General features: G+C 39.1%; 2 protein-coding genes across 5 annotated transcripts; one reads left to right on the forward strand and one right to left on the reverse strand.

Moving 5' to 3' along the window:
• The first annotated feature begins 1,235 nt into the window (after window positions 1–1,235).
• On the forward strand, window positions 1,236–9,735 carry nfe2l1b (nfe2 like bZIP transcription factor 1b). 2 transcript variants are annotated; one of them, XM_027140456.2, is made up of 6 exons: window positions 1,236–1,611; window positions 2,388–3,223; window positions 4,256–4,483; window positions 4,930–5,019; window positions 5,120–5,299; window positions 5,395–9,735. In XM_027140456.2, the coding sequence occupies exons 2-6, from the start codon at window positions 2,672–2,674 to the stop codon at window positions 6,763–6,765; spliced, it is 2,421 nt and encodes an 806-aa protein (XP_026996257.1). In that variant the 5' UTR covers window positions 1,236–1,611; window positions 2,388–2,671; the 3' UTR covers window positions 6,766–9,735. The 2 variants fall into 2 exon arrangements, with proteins under 2 accessions (XP_026996257.1, XP_026996259.1); XM_027140458.2 differs by having other exon boundaries at window positions 5,141–5,299.
• A 142-nt stretch (window positions 9,736–9,877) lies between these two features.
• On the reverse strand, window positions 9,878–15,368 carry cbx1b (chromobox homolog 1b (HP1 beta homolog Drosophila)). Of its 3 annotated transcripts, none has more exons than XM_027140460.2 (6): window positions 15,096–15,368; window positions 12,483–12,555; window positions 12,193–12,367; window positions 11,892–12,051; window positions 11,635–11,774; window positions 9,878–11,527 (listed from the first exon to the last, which is right to left on the reverse strand). In XM_027140460.2, the coding sequence occupies exons 2-6, from the start codon at window positions 12,532–12,534 to the stop codon at window positions 11,383–11,385; spliced, it is 672 nt and encodes a 223-aa protein (XP_026996261.1). In that variant the 5' UTR covers window positions 12,535–12,555; window positions 15,096–15,368; the 3' UTR covers window positions 9,878–11,382. The 3 variants fall into 3 exon arrangements, with proteins under 3 accessions (XP_026996261.1, XP_047672981.1, XP_047672982.1); XM_047817025.1 differs by lacking the exon at window positions 15,096–15,368 and adding an exon at window positions 14,672–15,033; XM_047817026.1 differs by lacking the exon at window positions 15,096–15,368 and adding an exon at window positions 14,672–15,024 and having other exon boundaries at window positions 11,680–11,774.
• Between the last annotated feature and the right edge of the window lie 102 nt (window positions 15,369–15,470).

The following is a 15,470-nucleotide window of genomic DNA, read 5'->3' on the forward strand; positions in this document are numbered from 1 at the left end:
TCAAACATGCTGATCAAATGAATAGCTGTGGTGAACCCTAACTGGAGCACATGATGAAAAAAAACTTGGCCATATACTGTTTCTATTTAAAATATCCCAAGATGTGCTTTAATCCATTATTAGTACACGCATCAATAAAATGCTTCTGATTGTAAACAAATGTTCCTATAACAGGGTGACGATTTTGTTGTTGTTTGTTTGTTTGTTTGTTATGGTGCAGCAGGTCTTTCACAAATGTGTAAACAATAATGAAATTAATCTTAACTAAATAATAACCAGTGGTAGCTTCGCACCAATATATCTTCTAAATTATGTAAATGATGCATTTGGCAATATTTGGTGTTCCAACACTCCTCCAATCAATGTTTTATTTATAATGTACTCATTGTGATGTTTTTATTCTGCGTACAGCTTTTGCACAACTGGTATTCTGTGCCACCTGGTGGTAAATATTCTAGAACCAATTAATACATAATTCATATTAATATAACGTTATTCTATTACAACACCATTTTAATATTAAGAAACAATGAAAATGTCTTCCTAGGTAAAGCGGGCTTTATGAAGACATCCACTGAACGTTTCCATTGCACAAAAAAAATTCTAGTAGAAAAAGTTTATTTAGATTAGAAAAATCATAAAGAATAATAAAAAAAAATGTATGGCACTAATAAATAGGTTATTTTAAGGACCACGTACTGAATGCTATGTTATTTAGGGAGCCGAAAAAGATGTTTTTAAGGCAGTATTGTAAAAAAAAAAAAAAAGAAAAAAGTTTGTTTGTTTGTTTGTTTTTATTTAATGTTGTTGTTTTACGAGTACACTGAGGTTAAGGACTTGCACATGTGAACTGGAAGCTTTTGAGTTCAAGCTGTAATGCAGTTCATCCCTAACTGATCCAGAAATGACCCCATACTTCCTCTCATCGGTTTCCACTTTTCTCTCAATCTAAAGAGTGACTACTTCCTTATAAGCGACTCTTTCTAACACCGCCAGTAACACCGCCAGTTTCTCAACCAATCAATATCCTGATCAACCAATTAGTCAATTAACAACTCAGTCGTTGTCCCGGCTAAACGTGTGTTTCTATTTCAATTCTATTTTCGTTCCACGTGTTCATGACGTATTCGATTTACACACATGTTTACAGATTACTGTCACAAAAAAAGTAAACAAAACATAAAGGGAAAAAACCCCAAAACATTCGGATTCGATTCTTCTGAACTTTTATTCACAGTGTTGCGAAGTCGGTCGTGCTAACAATCCTAGCATTGTTTTAGATTAGAAAAATACACACACTGGGATTTTATTTTTTACTTTAAAGGGGCGGTGATCATTTCTGTTTTTTTCCTGACTGATTAATGATCTCATTCAGACCTGAGCCCTGGAATATTCTACGCATGCGCGTTATCAAAACGTGTTCCTCTGTCAGGGAACTTATCGGCAAGGGAGAAATTTTGCAAGTCATCGTGGGCTATTCAAGACAAGTGGACTACGACAACATTAAGCAAATCTATGGAAATAAAAGACTTTTTCAAGAAAGTGACTATCGTATGCTGCTAGAGTACCGTCTAGACATTTCGGGCAGTTTTATTCCTAAACTCTTTATGCGTAAGTATAAAAAAAAGAGTGTTTAGCATCCTGGCTAGGTGGCTAAGTTAGCCAGTTAGCCTGATTGGGGCTGTGGAACTAGCCAGCTAGTTGTTGTCCATTACTAACGTATAATATATAAGCGCTGCTGTATAAAACCTTGTAGTATTTGTTAACGTAGTAGAAATCATTTTTACTCGTGTCATTGTTTGTATATTATAAATACATAATCGCTTAAGAAGTTGTTTTGATATATTCGGCGTCCCCGGTAAATTCCCATCAATGCCCGCCCCTGCAACGTTCTCATTGGTGGTTTTATAAGAAACGCCAGCGCGTGAGGATTCTTATTGGATTGTTAGAAACCCCTCGGCCAATCAGTTATTGTTGCGCCACTTGTTGCTAACGTTTCTGGTGAGTGGCGATAGCGGAAGTAGGAAAGACCACTTCCTGGATGTTAAGCAATTCAGTTTCATTGTTTCGTATTCGGTACGCAGTTAACGAACTTTTAGGTCGCTTACACAGTACATACTTTAATATCCTAATATTTAATGTGTTCAGTCGTGTTTGTAAGGAACGTTGTAGGTGTGTCGTTGTGTTTGTGTGGCCGAGTGCGTGGTTTATTCGGCTCGTGATGGCACGGAGACGAGGAAGACATTAAGGCGTTTAGATGCTAAAGCTGCAAGCTAACAAACTTCTGGGAGGAATTAGACGTCATGGGAAACCATTAGAGAAGAATATCACTGTGCTTCTGATTCAGGAACGGTTTTCTGATTCTCATTTTTTTTTGTCTTATGCAGATTGAAGAAGCTTTGATGTAATAACTGAAAATCTAATGGCATCTGAGCATCTGACAGGATAGACATTGGCCACTGAGGACAAAGGAACCCTCATTTCCCCTCATTCTCCCTTTTTGCACCAAGTCAATGGTTTTGTGAAAACACAATTTCTGTGATGGTTTCTCAACATTTTATACTTATTTATGTCATGTAAAACACTGACTGCAAGTGTTCCGGTTCGACCCTCGTTGTGTTAGGTTTTTGTTTTTGTTTTGTTTTTTTTATTTTGTTTCCTTTGCCAAGAAATGCTTTACTTGAAAAAGTACTTCACAGAGGGTCTGATTCAGTTCACTATCCTCCTGAGTCTCATTGGGGTGCGGGTGGACGTGGACACCTACTTAAACAGTCAGCTGCCCCCGCTCCGTGAAATCATCTTGGGGCCAAGCTCAGCCTACACACAGACACAGTTTCACAACCTGCGCAACACCCTGGACGGCTATGGCATCCATCCGAAAAGCGTGGACCTGGACCATTTCTTTGCCATTCGTCGGCTGCTGAATCAGGTGCACTCTCTGGATCACCTGCGTGTTCCCAGCACTGAGCTGAACGCTTGGCTGGTGCACCGTGACCCTGAGACAGTGGTGTCTGCAGCCAGCCAGTCCAGCCCCAGCATTGCCCTGGACAATGGCGGCAGCCTGGAGGACGTGAACAGCCCTGAACCCTCGGCCATGAGAGGGGCCGGCAGCACTTCTGAGTCAACTTACAGCCTTAGTGGAGAGGACAGTTTGGGTGCTGTGGCCCCTGAGGCCAACCAGGAACAAGGCAACGGAGACAGCGTTGATGAGCTTTCTAAAGAGGTGATTCTTGTGAAATTGTTTATTTTCTAATCTTGTTAATGCTTCAAATAGATTGAATGAGTCACCTCAGTACTTTTAAATGGTGCTGGCGAGTGGACCAAATGGGTGTGGTTGCTGTGTGTGTGTGTGTGTGTGTGTGTGTGTGTGTGTGTGTGTGTGTGTGTGTGTGTGTGTGTGTGTCAAGTCAAGAATCTTTTATAGCTACATAGAACAAAGACAGCGCTAAGGACTTAGTAAGTTAGTTAGTCCAAGCCACATAAAGTGCATCTGTGCAACCTGGTGCAAACAAAGCAGGACAAATGAGTGCAAACAAAAAATACAAGACATTACACAGAAGACAATAAACAAATACTGTGTGTGTTGTACCTTTTGACTTACTGTAAGATCATACATATGGTATCTATATTTTACATACATTGCATTACAAACTCTTTGAATTATAAGGAATATGTGCATGTATGAGACACCACTGATGCCATACTATTGCTGAAATCTTGAGATTGCAAAGCATGCTGATTTACCAAGAGCATAAGCACCGTTTGTATTTGTCATTTTTTTCTTAATCATCATTAAGATTCAAGGTGTTTATTTTTAGCAAATGCAGCTGCAAAATTCCTGAAAGGCATCAGGATTAATCCATTCCCAGAATCTGGGTCATTTTAATGCAATAGAGCAAAATCGGCATACCGAGTAGTAAAGTAAGCCTGTCATTTCATTGTGCCTTCTTGAAAGGTCACTTACCCTTTGCTTGTCAGTTGACCTTATTATAGTAGTGTCATTATTTTGTCACTGCAAATGACATAGGAGGACTTCCCAGTCCTTTAAGCTGTAAATGCTTTTTCCATATAGCTTAGAAATAAAAGATTTACAACTGAAATACATCTTCACTCCATTTGCATGGTTTTATTTTATGTTTTTTAAAGCATTTTATATTTTCCAGTGTCAGTGAAAATTCTTCTATGTCCAGACTTGACCAAGCCCTTTTTAACTCCGTGCCTTGCCCTCAACATGGTCCTCCATTTTTCTCTCTAGGACATAGACCTTATAGATATCCTCTGGCGACAGGATATTGACCTCGGAGCTGGACGGGAAGTGTTTAACTACAGCAACAGGCAGAAGGATGGTGAGGGAGATAAACAGAATGAGGTAAATGAGGAGGCAGGCGTACGGGAGGAGGACTGGAGAAATGGAATCAATCTGCAGGAGGGTCAGGGCATCACCCTAGTGGATGGAGAGACTGGGGAGAGCATACCTGAGGAGGTAGCACTATTATTTTTATTATTATTAGTAGTAGTAGTAGTAGTAGGAGTGTTGTTGGTGTCACTTGATTTAAGGGTCTAGGTAAAAGTATGGATTTTCTATACTTCTTGGGTTAAGCAAGACTGGAGTGCATGATAATTGTTGTTTATTTATGCAACACAAATTGTTCTATGAAGCATATAGAATCCTGTAGTTTAGGCTAGCTCCAGACATTTCTTTCTAGCATTAACCCAAATCCTAAACAAAATCCCTGTTCATTTTTTAGACAGCATTCCCTTTATAAACTGTACGTTAATAAGAATTGTAATAGTGTTTGTCATTTCTGCTTAGCATGTCTGTGTACGTGGTGTAGGGATTATGCAGAGGGTGTCGTTAAAAGATCATGCACCGCTTGAGAAATTTGACCTTGTAGAGGCATCAAAATCATTCTTTATCTTTTGCCCTAGCTTTCTCGCCTTGGCACACAGACTTCGATGTCCCTTCAGGAATGCCTGAGGCTTCTGGAGGCCACCTTCCCTTTTGGAGAGGAATCAGAGGTACTAGCTGCTTGAGAGTTACCAATGATATCAGGAATGACTGATTTTTCTTCTTCTTTTACATTCCTCTTTTTGATGAAGTGCTTTATTCAGTTATTAGTTTCCTCTGGTCAATTTGAAGTTCCAGGCTACAGATGCTGCCCCTCAACTTAGAGGCCAGGAAGAAAATGCTCCTTCAACATCTCAGGGGCTTTCACTGCCTGCCCCTTTGCCTCAGTCTGATGCACCTTTAGACCTGGAACAGCAATGGCAGGACATAATGGCAATCATGGAACTGCAGGTTTGTATTCTACTACATATTCTTTATAAACGTGTGGAATAATAGTTGGTTAAATTTAACAAAATCAGTCACTACAGCTCTCACCCTTTCTCTAGGAAATGGATGTGAATAACACCGCAGAAAATACCAATCTCAATAACGAGAATAACACTCACACTAATACTAATGAATCAGGCACGATGGCAAGTTTTGGTGTTTCCCAATCCAGTCTGATCAACCAGGATGTGAGTCTCCATCAGGCGTCTCTCCCAAGCTGCAGCCAGGACCTCCCCAGCCTTTTCAACTCCGAATTAGATCCTTCTGTAGGACAGCAGCCTACTCTCCCCAGGCTCTCCTCTAGTAATTCAACTAACGTTAACTCAACATTTGGAGTCACAAATCTTACTGGGCTGTTCCTCCCACCACTCAACAGCACCAACAACTTAACCTCTTCCCCAGTCCTGCCAGATCCCTTTGTTAGCCTGCTGGAGGAATCCATGATAGATGAAATTAGCCTACTAGACCTGGCAATGGAGGAAGGGTTCAGTCAGGCTCAAGCCTCTCAGCTAGAAGATGAGCTTGACTCAGACTCTGGATTGTCTTTGGATTCTGGTCACAGCCCTGCATCTCCCAGCAACTCTGAGACGTCTTGTTCCTCAGCTGCATCCTCCTCCTCCACCTCTGCTACTTTCTCTGAGGAAGGTGCTGTGGGCTACAGCACAGATTCTGAAGTGGCTACAGCTGAAACGGAGGAGGGAGCCGTTGGAGGCTACCAGCCTGAATACAGCAAGCTGTGCCGGATGAGCTATCAAGATCCCTCCCATTTTCATAACCTGCCTCAGCTGGACAGCATCAATCACAACCACACCTACAATTTGCCGGCGGCCTCCTCGTACCCTGAGCAGCCCCAGCTGCTCGGATCCTGCAGTAAAAAGTGCAGAGACAAGCACCTACAACAAACCAAGATTCATCCACCAAGGGAGTTCATCGACAAGCAGTCTAGCCGCGATGAACGTCGGGCCAGAGCCATGAAAATACCTTTCTCCAATGAAAAAATTGTCAACCTTCCCGTTGAAGAGTTCAACGAACTTCTGTCTAAACACCACCTCAGTGAGGCTCAGCTTTCACTCATCCGTGATATCCGCAGACGTGGCAAAAACAAAATGGCTGCACAGAACTGCCGCAAACGCAAACTGGACACCATCATCAAGCTTGAGCAAGGTGTGCAGGATCTGCGGCGTGACAAATCCCGGCTGCTGAAGGAGAAGGTGGAGTGCCTGCGCTGCATCAGGCAGATGAAGCAGAAGGTGCAGATCCTTTATCAGGAAGTGTTCAGCCAGCTGCGTGATGAAGAAGGCAGACCATATCCTGCTAGTGAGTATTGCCTGCAGTACAGTGCTGATGGTAGCGTGCTCATCACACCAAGAAGCATGACTCTTGAGCAAAGCCGAAAGCCTGACAAAAAAACGAAGGACAAAAAGAAGTGATGACTTCACCCCACCAAAAAAAAATAATCATATGCGGTGGAAGTAAATGCTGTTTTTTTTCCTTTGAGAAGATTCTAGCAAGGAAAAGAAAATTGCACTGTCAGTGTTGTTCCTGCATTAGGTTTTCTCCTTTTTTCTTTCTTTGGTTCAAATGTTTTCTCCAGAAAATAAGAAGCAGAATTGCTTTTTAAAGTACCGAATTTCTGTTGTTTTACTTGGAGTATGGAGTATGACTGGAATGGTGAATTGACTGAATCTAAGAAGAGCAAAAGAGGCAAACCTGAGAATAAATTGAGGAATTGACCTTCATTTCCATCAAGAGCCCAAAAAACAAAAGAATGGTAATGCTAGCTGATTATCGGCTTGGAAAGGTCATTAGACTCTTAAGTATTGGCCTCTGGGGTGTGTGAATACTCAGCCGGTAGTCTTTTAGTTCAAAGAAGGCGGCCTTACTTTCTGAAGATGGTGGAGAGCCAGCGGAGGTTGAAAGACACTTGTGGTGAGAAAACAACTGCAAAAGAAAAGCATACCTTCAGTGACCAATGGTTGTGCATTTCTTTTGTTTCCAGTTCCATCACAGTGGTCACTCGTGTACCTACACCAACGTGACTTAGCAACAAGGAAATGCCACATTTCACTTGGGACAGTTACATATGAAACCTGACAGGTTTCTCTGGGTATTAAATGCCACTTGCCATGGAATTAGGAAGAAGGTTGGATGAAGTAGAGGGGTAAAGAATGAGTTTGAGGGAATGCTCGAGGTGGGAATGATTTGAGATGAAAAATGAATACAGAGTTAAGGATGCACACTGCATTACTAATAAATCAGCTTCTGTGCTCTGCTCGATGCTGTAAATCATCTCTGTCGCTTGGCTGTTAGCTCTCAGTCTTTAGCAGTCGTTTCTCTTCTGCAGGCTTTAAAGGTGAGAATTTCCTCTGTGAACCTTTCCATAGATTTCCTCCCATGTGCATAAAGTTCTACATAAACTACAGGCCGTTTTTTTTTTTTTTTTTCCCCCTCCTGAATTCTGTCATGACCATTTTGCTGCTTAAAACCGGACGTCCTAAAAATGATCAAAGAAAATCAGAACAACGACAAAAAAAAAATGTAATGATAAAAAATACTGTACAGAGATGTTGTGCTGAATTTCAGCTCATCACATGCTTTTCAGAGTTACTTTCTGGCTTATTGCCGGACTGCTACGTTGTTTTCAAGCAACAGGGTCAAAGTACAATTCTCACCCCAAGACAATTTTTGTTGCAGTAGTTTTCTGTAATTTATTATTATTATTTTTTTTATTATTATAATAAATTTTTTTAATGCCCTGGACAATGAATAAGATACTCTGAAATGTTAAGAATATTGGCTTAATGTTCACATTATTAGAACTTAATTTAGTACCAGTTCCTTTTTTGATTAACTGATGTGAAACAGTTGAACATCACAGTTTTTCTTTAATGTATTCGGTTTTTCATAATGTATTTTTCTTGTTTGTTTCCTTTCTCTCTTTTACTTGTTGAACTTCCCCTGTTAAACAGGCGAATATCTGAACACTACCATGCACCTGTTTAGCTAATAAACACATCTGGAGAACTGAAAAGCTGCCACCACAGCAGAAACCGATCGTGCTGAAGTGCAGCATAATCACTGATCTCAAACTATTCAGGAGACTAGCATACATGTGAAATATAATATCTTTAAATTGGAGCTTTAGCACTAATAACAAGCGTTTAATCTTCACCTCTTCATAGTTTATTCACTTCTACCAGTTTCCATCATTCACATCGACTCCAAACACATACAGAGCCTCGTGTGGAGCTATTTTCCTGTCAAAAATAGTTGCATGTAAAGATTGCAATTCTATCGTAGTTTTATGAATTGAAAATTCAACAAATTGTTCATCTGTAATTGCAGTTATAACTTTACGTACCAAGACGCACTCATATTTAAACTCAAGTCCTAATTTACATTGTTACATGTCTTATCAATTTATCTAGCATCTTTAACGCAGATGCTTTTAACAGCTTTTGTACTACTGCATACATTTTGAAAGTGCATTACTCAATTTTATTGCGGTAACACTTCGAGAGAGAGAGAGAGAGAGAGAGCTATGGGGCTGGCCTCAGACAGGCAAACTGACATTAAAAGTTATCAAGAGTTCGACATAGGTCTTGAATAATAGCTGCAGTGGCTCGGAATGGCTGGGCTGCTGGTTTTCATTCCAGCCTAATACGAGCTACACTCAATAGTCATTAGAAATCCGAGATCACTTAAACTAAGCGTGTTAGTTATAAGTGGCATTAAAAACAGCCCCAGCAGCTCTTTGCAGATAATATTGAAGTCCGCCGGCTTTCAAATAACGTTCTTAAAGATGCGGCTTCAAACCTTCCAAACTATGCACGTAAAGCAGTATTGCTTAAACCCAAGAGGTATTCAGTATGAAGTGAATGTTCGAAAAAAGTATTTAAAAACAACCATAAGAAGCATACATTAAGAATTTGTTCCAAGATGACTGAATTTGCAATTCATAAAAATGTCGATTTGTCAGGAAATGCACTCTGTACGCCATGCACTCTGTCTGGTTATTGCCGTATGCAAGGAGTAAAAGTAACCATTACTTTGACAAGAGAAGTTTTACCATATTTAATAACTATGGAGTAGATAAAGTTAATTATTTAAACAACAACAAAAAAAAAGATCAGGCATGGAAATTGTGCTTAAAATACTTTAAGTTCCTGGTCTTATGCTGTCACTGTTTGTCATGCACTGATTATTTTGTGTCTTGTTTGTTTTGTAAATATGTTTGTGTCGTTTGTTTTGATTTAAAGATATTTCGGCCCTCTGTATTTTACCAGGCCTACTGACTCTTGTTTTGATTTTGTTTCACTTTGTGTTTATTTTGAAAGATTTGCTGGCAATCTGGAATTTGTTCTGTTTTTGGGTAATAAACCTTTTTTTTCTTTCTTTCAGATTTTTCAAAGTTATATTTTGACTTGTGATTAAGTCTGGGATACAGCATGTGTACGCTATATAAGAAAAATATTTTCCCAGGATTCTAGTGCCTTGAAAGCCATGCAGATTTCACACAATCGGTTCCTTGTCAAGAAAATATTGATGCTCAAATGAATAGTTTAATTGAGAAAGTCAAGGCCAAAATATTCTACAGAAATAACTTTGCGTGGAGGAAAAAGACATTTTTAGACTCCTTTACATATGCTACAGGTTGTAGTTTGTATCATACATGCAAATCAATTCCAGTAATGGATTAACACAAGAACTAGTACATCACTCCTACTTTTATTAAACTGACAAAGATGATTTAGTGTAAAAATAAAAGAACGTTCATGAATCAGAGAACATAATCAGTTCATTTGACTTGAACTCTTGAACATGGACACTACACTCGATTTACAGTACGGTAATAAACCATGAGTATAAACATAATGAAGCTCAATGTGCAAACACACTGTCAATGGTTTGGGGGCATCTAGCTTTTCATAATAAAATAAATAAAATGACTTCAATTAATGGGTCACAATTAAAGGCTCTGTTCATTTCAAGAACATCACGTAACACTTCTGCTCATAATTTAAAATCAGTTGAGCCATAATGCCCGTAATTTAAAATCAGTTGAGCCATAAAGTCCGTTTTAACAACATTCTCTTTACACACTGCACACGTTTTCTTCACAAGATGTTTCCACCGAGATGCTCTGCTGCTGTGCGTCTTGCAGGACTTTCCAGAGGTTTGTGAGGCGGACTGGACAACTTTCTTGAACTTCCCACTCCTCCCACTGTTCAAAACTCCGTTTAAAGTCTCTTAATGCCAGGTGACTGCGCTGAGTATTTCATTAAACATTGTACTTTCTCTCCTATCTCCGTTGCAGCTTTGTGGTGTGTTTAGGGCTGTTAAAAAGAAAGCCAAGATGTCCCCAAACATTTAATAAGGAGTGTATTTGTGTAGTGTTGACAAAACGACTGAGAATTATTTAATGGTAGCACCTACAGTAATAACCGGAACAGTGATTTGTGTTTGCTGGTAAGAGTGAATTTCAATAAAGAACTTTCAGTACCATTAGATGGGAATCTTGGTCAATTCTCACACCACTGTACATGTACTTCCCCAAGGGCATTTCAAGATTCATTTACTTGGCTTGCTTTTTGAAAAATGTATAAAATGTTATGCCTTTCCCCCCCCCCCCCCATATAATCTCAGTTAAGGCAGCAATATTTTTAATCAGTCCAATGTAAAGGAAGTAAAGGAATATATTAAAGAAAGCTTTTTGGGAGCTGATATGAAATGGCCAGCATTGTAATCTACACAGGGTCTGGAACACAATGTCAGTAAAGAAACTGACTAGCTGTAAACTATCTCCAAAATCAAGAATAAAAATGGAACACAAACATAAAAAGTAGTAGTCTACTGAGTACATTTAGCTACAGTAGCAGCGCTATGAGTGAAATACACCAGAGCCTATGCAAATTACGGGTACTGTTTAATTGCCTGAGGTGCTGTGAGTTTCAGTGGCGTTTTCCTAAAATCATATAAGCCTTTTGCTGCCGTTTACTTCAGATGATGACAAGTGTAAATATTCCCAATAGCTCCCAATAGTTTGCCTAGTTTTTCTCATCCTTCTTCTCCTCTTCGTCAGTGGGGTAAGAGTGCCAGGTGAGGCGCTCCTCATAGAAAGAAATGACAACTTGTGGACACTTTACATTCGCCTCCTTGGCTGGAACAAGGTCTGCTTCATCAGAGTTCTTCCTGTAAATGAAAAGAAAAGAAAAAACATTCCTTTACAAGTCACTTTACATGAGATGACTAGATTTCGAAGTGAATCTGAACAGGAACTAGATGATCTAATCCAGGACCTGAGGTGAAGCAGTTTTAAACCAGGCATCCAGCTCCATACACACCATTTCATGAGGAACATAAGTTCTCCGCTTGAATCTGTAGCACCAATGATCCTCTCGGGATCCAACCCACGAGCAAAGCCTCTGAGTTTCTCTGGCTAAATTAGAGGAATGGTAAGACATGGTTCATCCCATGAAGTTGAGTTAGGCTCTGAGTATTTCAAATTATGCTTCTTTCCCTGTCATTGATCTTTCTTGTTCTTCAAAATCCTTACCTCATCCTTGCGTTTTTTAGGCTGGCTCTCCTTTCCATCACCGTCTGCGTCAGCACGCCGCTTGCCACCTGATTCATTAGCACTTCTCTGGGACTGCAGATATTCTGCGATGAGATCCGGGCAGTCTAAATTTTCTTCAGGCTCCCATGTGTTGTCATCACTAAAAAAATCAAGCATTGACAGCATACCTCAAACTAGTGTTATAGTATAAAAATCCATTTATTTCCAAGCAAATGGCAAATCGGTGGCTAAGAGAACAATCACTCAGCCCTATACCACACATTACTGTATATATACCCACTCTGAAAAGCCTTTCCACTTGAGGAGATACTCTATTCTTCCCTTCACAATACGTCTATCCAGGACCTTCTCCACAACATACTCCTCTTCCTCTTCCTCTACCACCTCCTCCACTTTCTTTTTATTTTGTTTCTTCCCCCCTGCTGGCTGCTTGCTTTCAGTTTGAACAGGAAGTGCTGTCAGCGGATGAATGACATATTTAAGAATGAACATTTCCACTTTCACAACTTCAGACAGTGATTTAAAATAAGTATTCAAACGCTCATTACGTAGTGAAATGAAATGCCAAACCTTCTGTCCCTGCAGCAGGAGCCTCGACTGGCGTCTCTGGCGTTTGGCTCATGTTCCTAACAGATCTTAACACCTGGAAATACACAGGGATAAAGATGGAGCAGGTGTGCATATGGTCTGGGAGGTGCCAAAGCAACGCAGATATTTTCTTCTCTCATATTCAGCTTATTACTTCATTACTAAGGCTTTCTTTAACTGATCTGTATGTTTAAAGACTAAAATAAATGGATGAAAATAATTTCCTGAACAATTCCATGAGCATAGACAAGTCAGCATTTCCACTCAGCAGGAGGCACTGTGAAATGCTCTCTGATATCACACAATCACCAAGACTGAAAACTGATATTTATATAAAAAAAAACACACAGTTTCTCTTTAAATCATAGTGAAATGTGTTCACATGTCTTTTGTGTATTCTCATAGAATTTAATTTATTTTTAAATTTAAAAATAGCTTTAACTGGAGCTTTGAATGAACATAAAGCTTCTCAGTCAAAATATAATACTTTGTGTTTTAAATATTCCAAAAGAGAAATATACACAAAATTTGTAAATTCTAAATTGTCTTCAGAACATTGAAAATTGTTTAAATGGGATGTTTAAAAAAATTATATAATAATAATATGGATGCGGTGTTGAAAAGGAAAAAATGGTAGAAATGGTATTATTCTACATACATATTATTATGATATTATTCTGGCAATTATTGTTATTACAACAAACTCAGTGGAAACGCCACAGCAGACCCAAAGCAAATTTCTTATTATAACAGCTTATATCACCACAGTTCTGGGTTAGAAGCTATTGATTAAGTTACAGCAGTAGCTCTGGCAATAGTATAAACTGTATTTTAAATCACAGGTTTAATTTCACCAATAACAAATTTTAAAATGTGCTGTTATTTAACAAAAAGGATGGTGTAATTAGTGAGGCAGTAAATTTTCTGTAAAGAGACAAATATGTAACATTTATGAACAGAGCAGAGCTTTTTAATAGTCAGCAGGATTTCTGCCACAGTATGGAAATGAAAACAGAAAGTTAAATGTTTCCCAATATTAAATCTAACTATATGTTGATAAAAGCACAATTGCCAATGCTTTTTGATGCGCAGTTGTATGTAAAGTAACTTTTACACATCACCTGATCATTAAATTATGTTCAAATAACAACATGTCACAAAGAGTTTTATTCAGTTATCATTACAATTACATTTTAGGATGAGACGATATTTATTCTGTAATTACATCATGGCATACATGTTCACGAAAGCCTTATAACAGTCAAATTAGTGATTCAGACCCTTTGAAAGAAACCACTCCCATCAGGACAGAAATTGTTCATCATTGGATAAAGCCGATGATAGGATAACTTGAATTGATTTGCAATTCCTAATAAGAAATAAGTTCCCTAATACCTAAGTACCTAAACAGCTTTCCTTTAGCATAATAGAGTCTTTTTTCACTTATAGGGGGTGCAAACATTTGCAGTCAAATGTACATTACACAAACCTCTTTGTTGTTTAACCAATATTATTCATGCATTTATTCTTCTGTTTCGTTCAGGTTAGGATCACTCTTAGCTTATACTGGGAACACCAAGCATGTACTAAGCATCTAATACAACAGAAATTGGATCCCAGTGCATGCGCGCGCGCGCGCGCGCACACACACACACACACACACACACACACACACACACACACACACAAACAATTTCACAATTAATGGCAGTTTAGACAATCCACAAGCAAGGATGTGTTTAGGAGGTAAATGAGAAAGAGGAAACCAGAGAACCCAGAAAAAAAACAAGCGGACATTATTATTGTTTAATGAAATATTTTAATAGCTGAGTAACTTCTACATAATAGCCCATCAAAGGTCATAATACCTGTAGTACTAACTAATAAATATTTATTCAGCTTTATACATCATTTATTTGTACACAGGACTGATTTATGTCCATGTGAGAGACAAAACACGTCCGGTTCCTCGAGTAAAATGATCATGCAGACCTATAGAAATTGTGTTTATTCTGTAGAAATGCAGCTGTTTATTCCACCAATTTAACCCCACCTGAGGAGGAGGATGAGGCAAATTTAGTCATTCAGGTGGTTAAGGTCCCAGGTCAAATCTTGCTTAAGCATGCATTAGGCAGTGGCAAAATGAGACTGAACAAAAATATGGAAAGTACCTGTAAGTTCTGGTGCAACATCTATAATGCACATCTGGAATATTGCCAATATAATATATCCACCGATATATAAGAAGCGCTGAATTATAAACCCACGAGCCATACAGCAGAACCAACAAAACATGAACACCTTTAGCTATAACACTGTAATAATTAGTGCAAGGTCGTGATTGAAAGAAAAATGGATGAGATAAGAGGATACTTTTCCTGGGTGGAATTCAGAGCATCCTCCGCCATGTTGATTCTCTAACACACTGTAGTGTTTTAGTCATCTCTGGCTGCAGGAGCTGTGCGTTCATGACACAGCGCACATTACAGCTGCAGCTCGGGTGCACATCTGGCGCATCTGGCACGAGGACGCTTATGTATTAAACACCACATCAGAAGAGGCTGAGAAATAATAAATAGCACGAACGATACTTACTTGCAGCTGTCTCGCTTCGAAAAAGATGCCACAGCGACGCGGAATATTATAGAGATTTGAATAGAATTCTTAGCTGTAATTAAGGGCGAATGTTCAGATGTGTTGAAGGCAGCTTTTTGAGGGTTACAATGGGGTTCAGTTACAATAACAACATGGTAGCCAGAGGCTGCTCCAGCCTAAGCGCAGGCGTCCTGTGCTCCCTCCTTCACTCACAACATGCTTATTATTCTGCACCTATATGCACACTGATCTGAGCAAGAGTTATTTAAAGATTTAGTCAAAATTACGTCCGTATTATTTATTTATTTATTTATTTATTTTTGTTAATGTTGGAAATAATTTTTGTCACTGTGTAAACTGGGTTACTTTTACCCG

Source organism: Tachysurus fulvidraco, chromosome 8 (assembly GCF_022655615.1).
Source record: "Tachysurus fulvidraco isolate hzauxx_2018 chromosome 8, HZAU_PFXX_2.0, whole genome shotgun sequence".
In the NCBI taxonomy this organism is placed as follows: domain Eukaryota; kingdom Metazoa; phylum Chordata; class Actinopteri; order Siluriformes; family Bagridae; genus Tachysurus; species Tachysurus fulvidraco.

Excerpts from the sequence above, each read along its gene's own strand:
- nfe2l1b (XM_027140456.2), top strand. The coding sequence starts at position 2,672 with ATGCTTTACTTGAAAAAGTACTTCACAGAGGGTCTGATTCAGTTCACT. Across the intron at positions 5,020-5,119 it reads CTTTTGGAGAGGAATCAGAG|TTTCCTCTGGTCAATTTGAA; the intron begins GTACTAGCTGCT and ends TTCAGTTATTAG. Across the intron at positions 5,300-5,394 it reads TGGCAATCATGGAACTGCAG|GAAATGGATGTGAATAACAC; the intron begins GTTTGTATTCTA and ends CCCTTTCTCTAG.
- cbx1b (XM_047817025.1), bottom strand. The coding sequence starts at position 14,692 with ATGTTGCACCAGAACTTACAG. Across the intron at positions 12,052-12,192 it reads AAGTGGAAAGGCTTTTCAGA|TGATGACAACACATGGGAGC; the intron begins GTGGGTATATAT and ends TGATTTTTTTAG. Across the intron at positions 11,775-11,891 it reads CTAAAAAACGCAAGGATGAG|CCAGAGAAACTCAGAGGCTT; the intron begins GTAAGGATTTTG and ends CCTCTAATTTAG.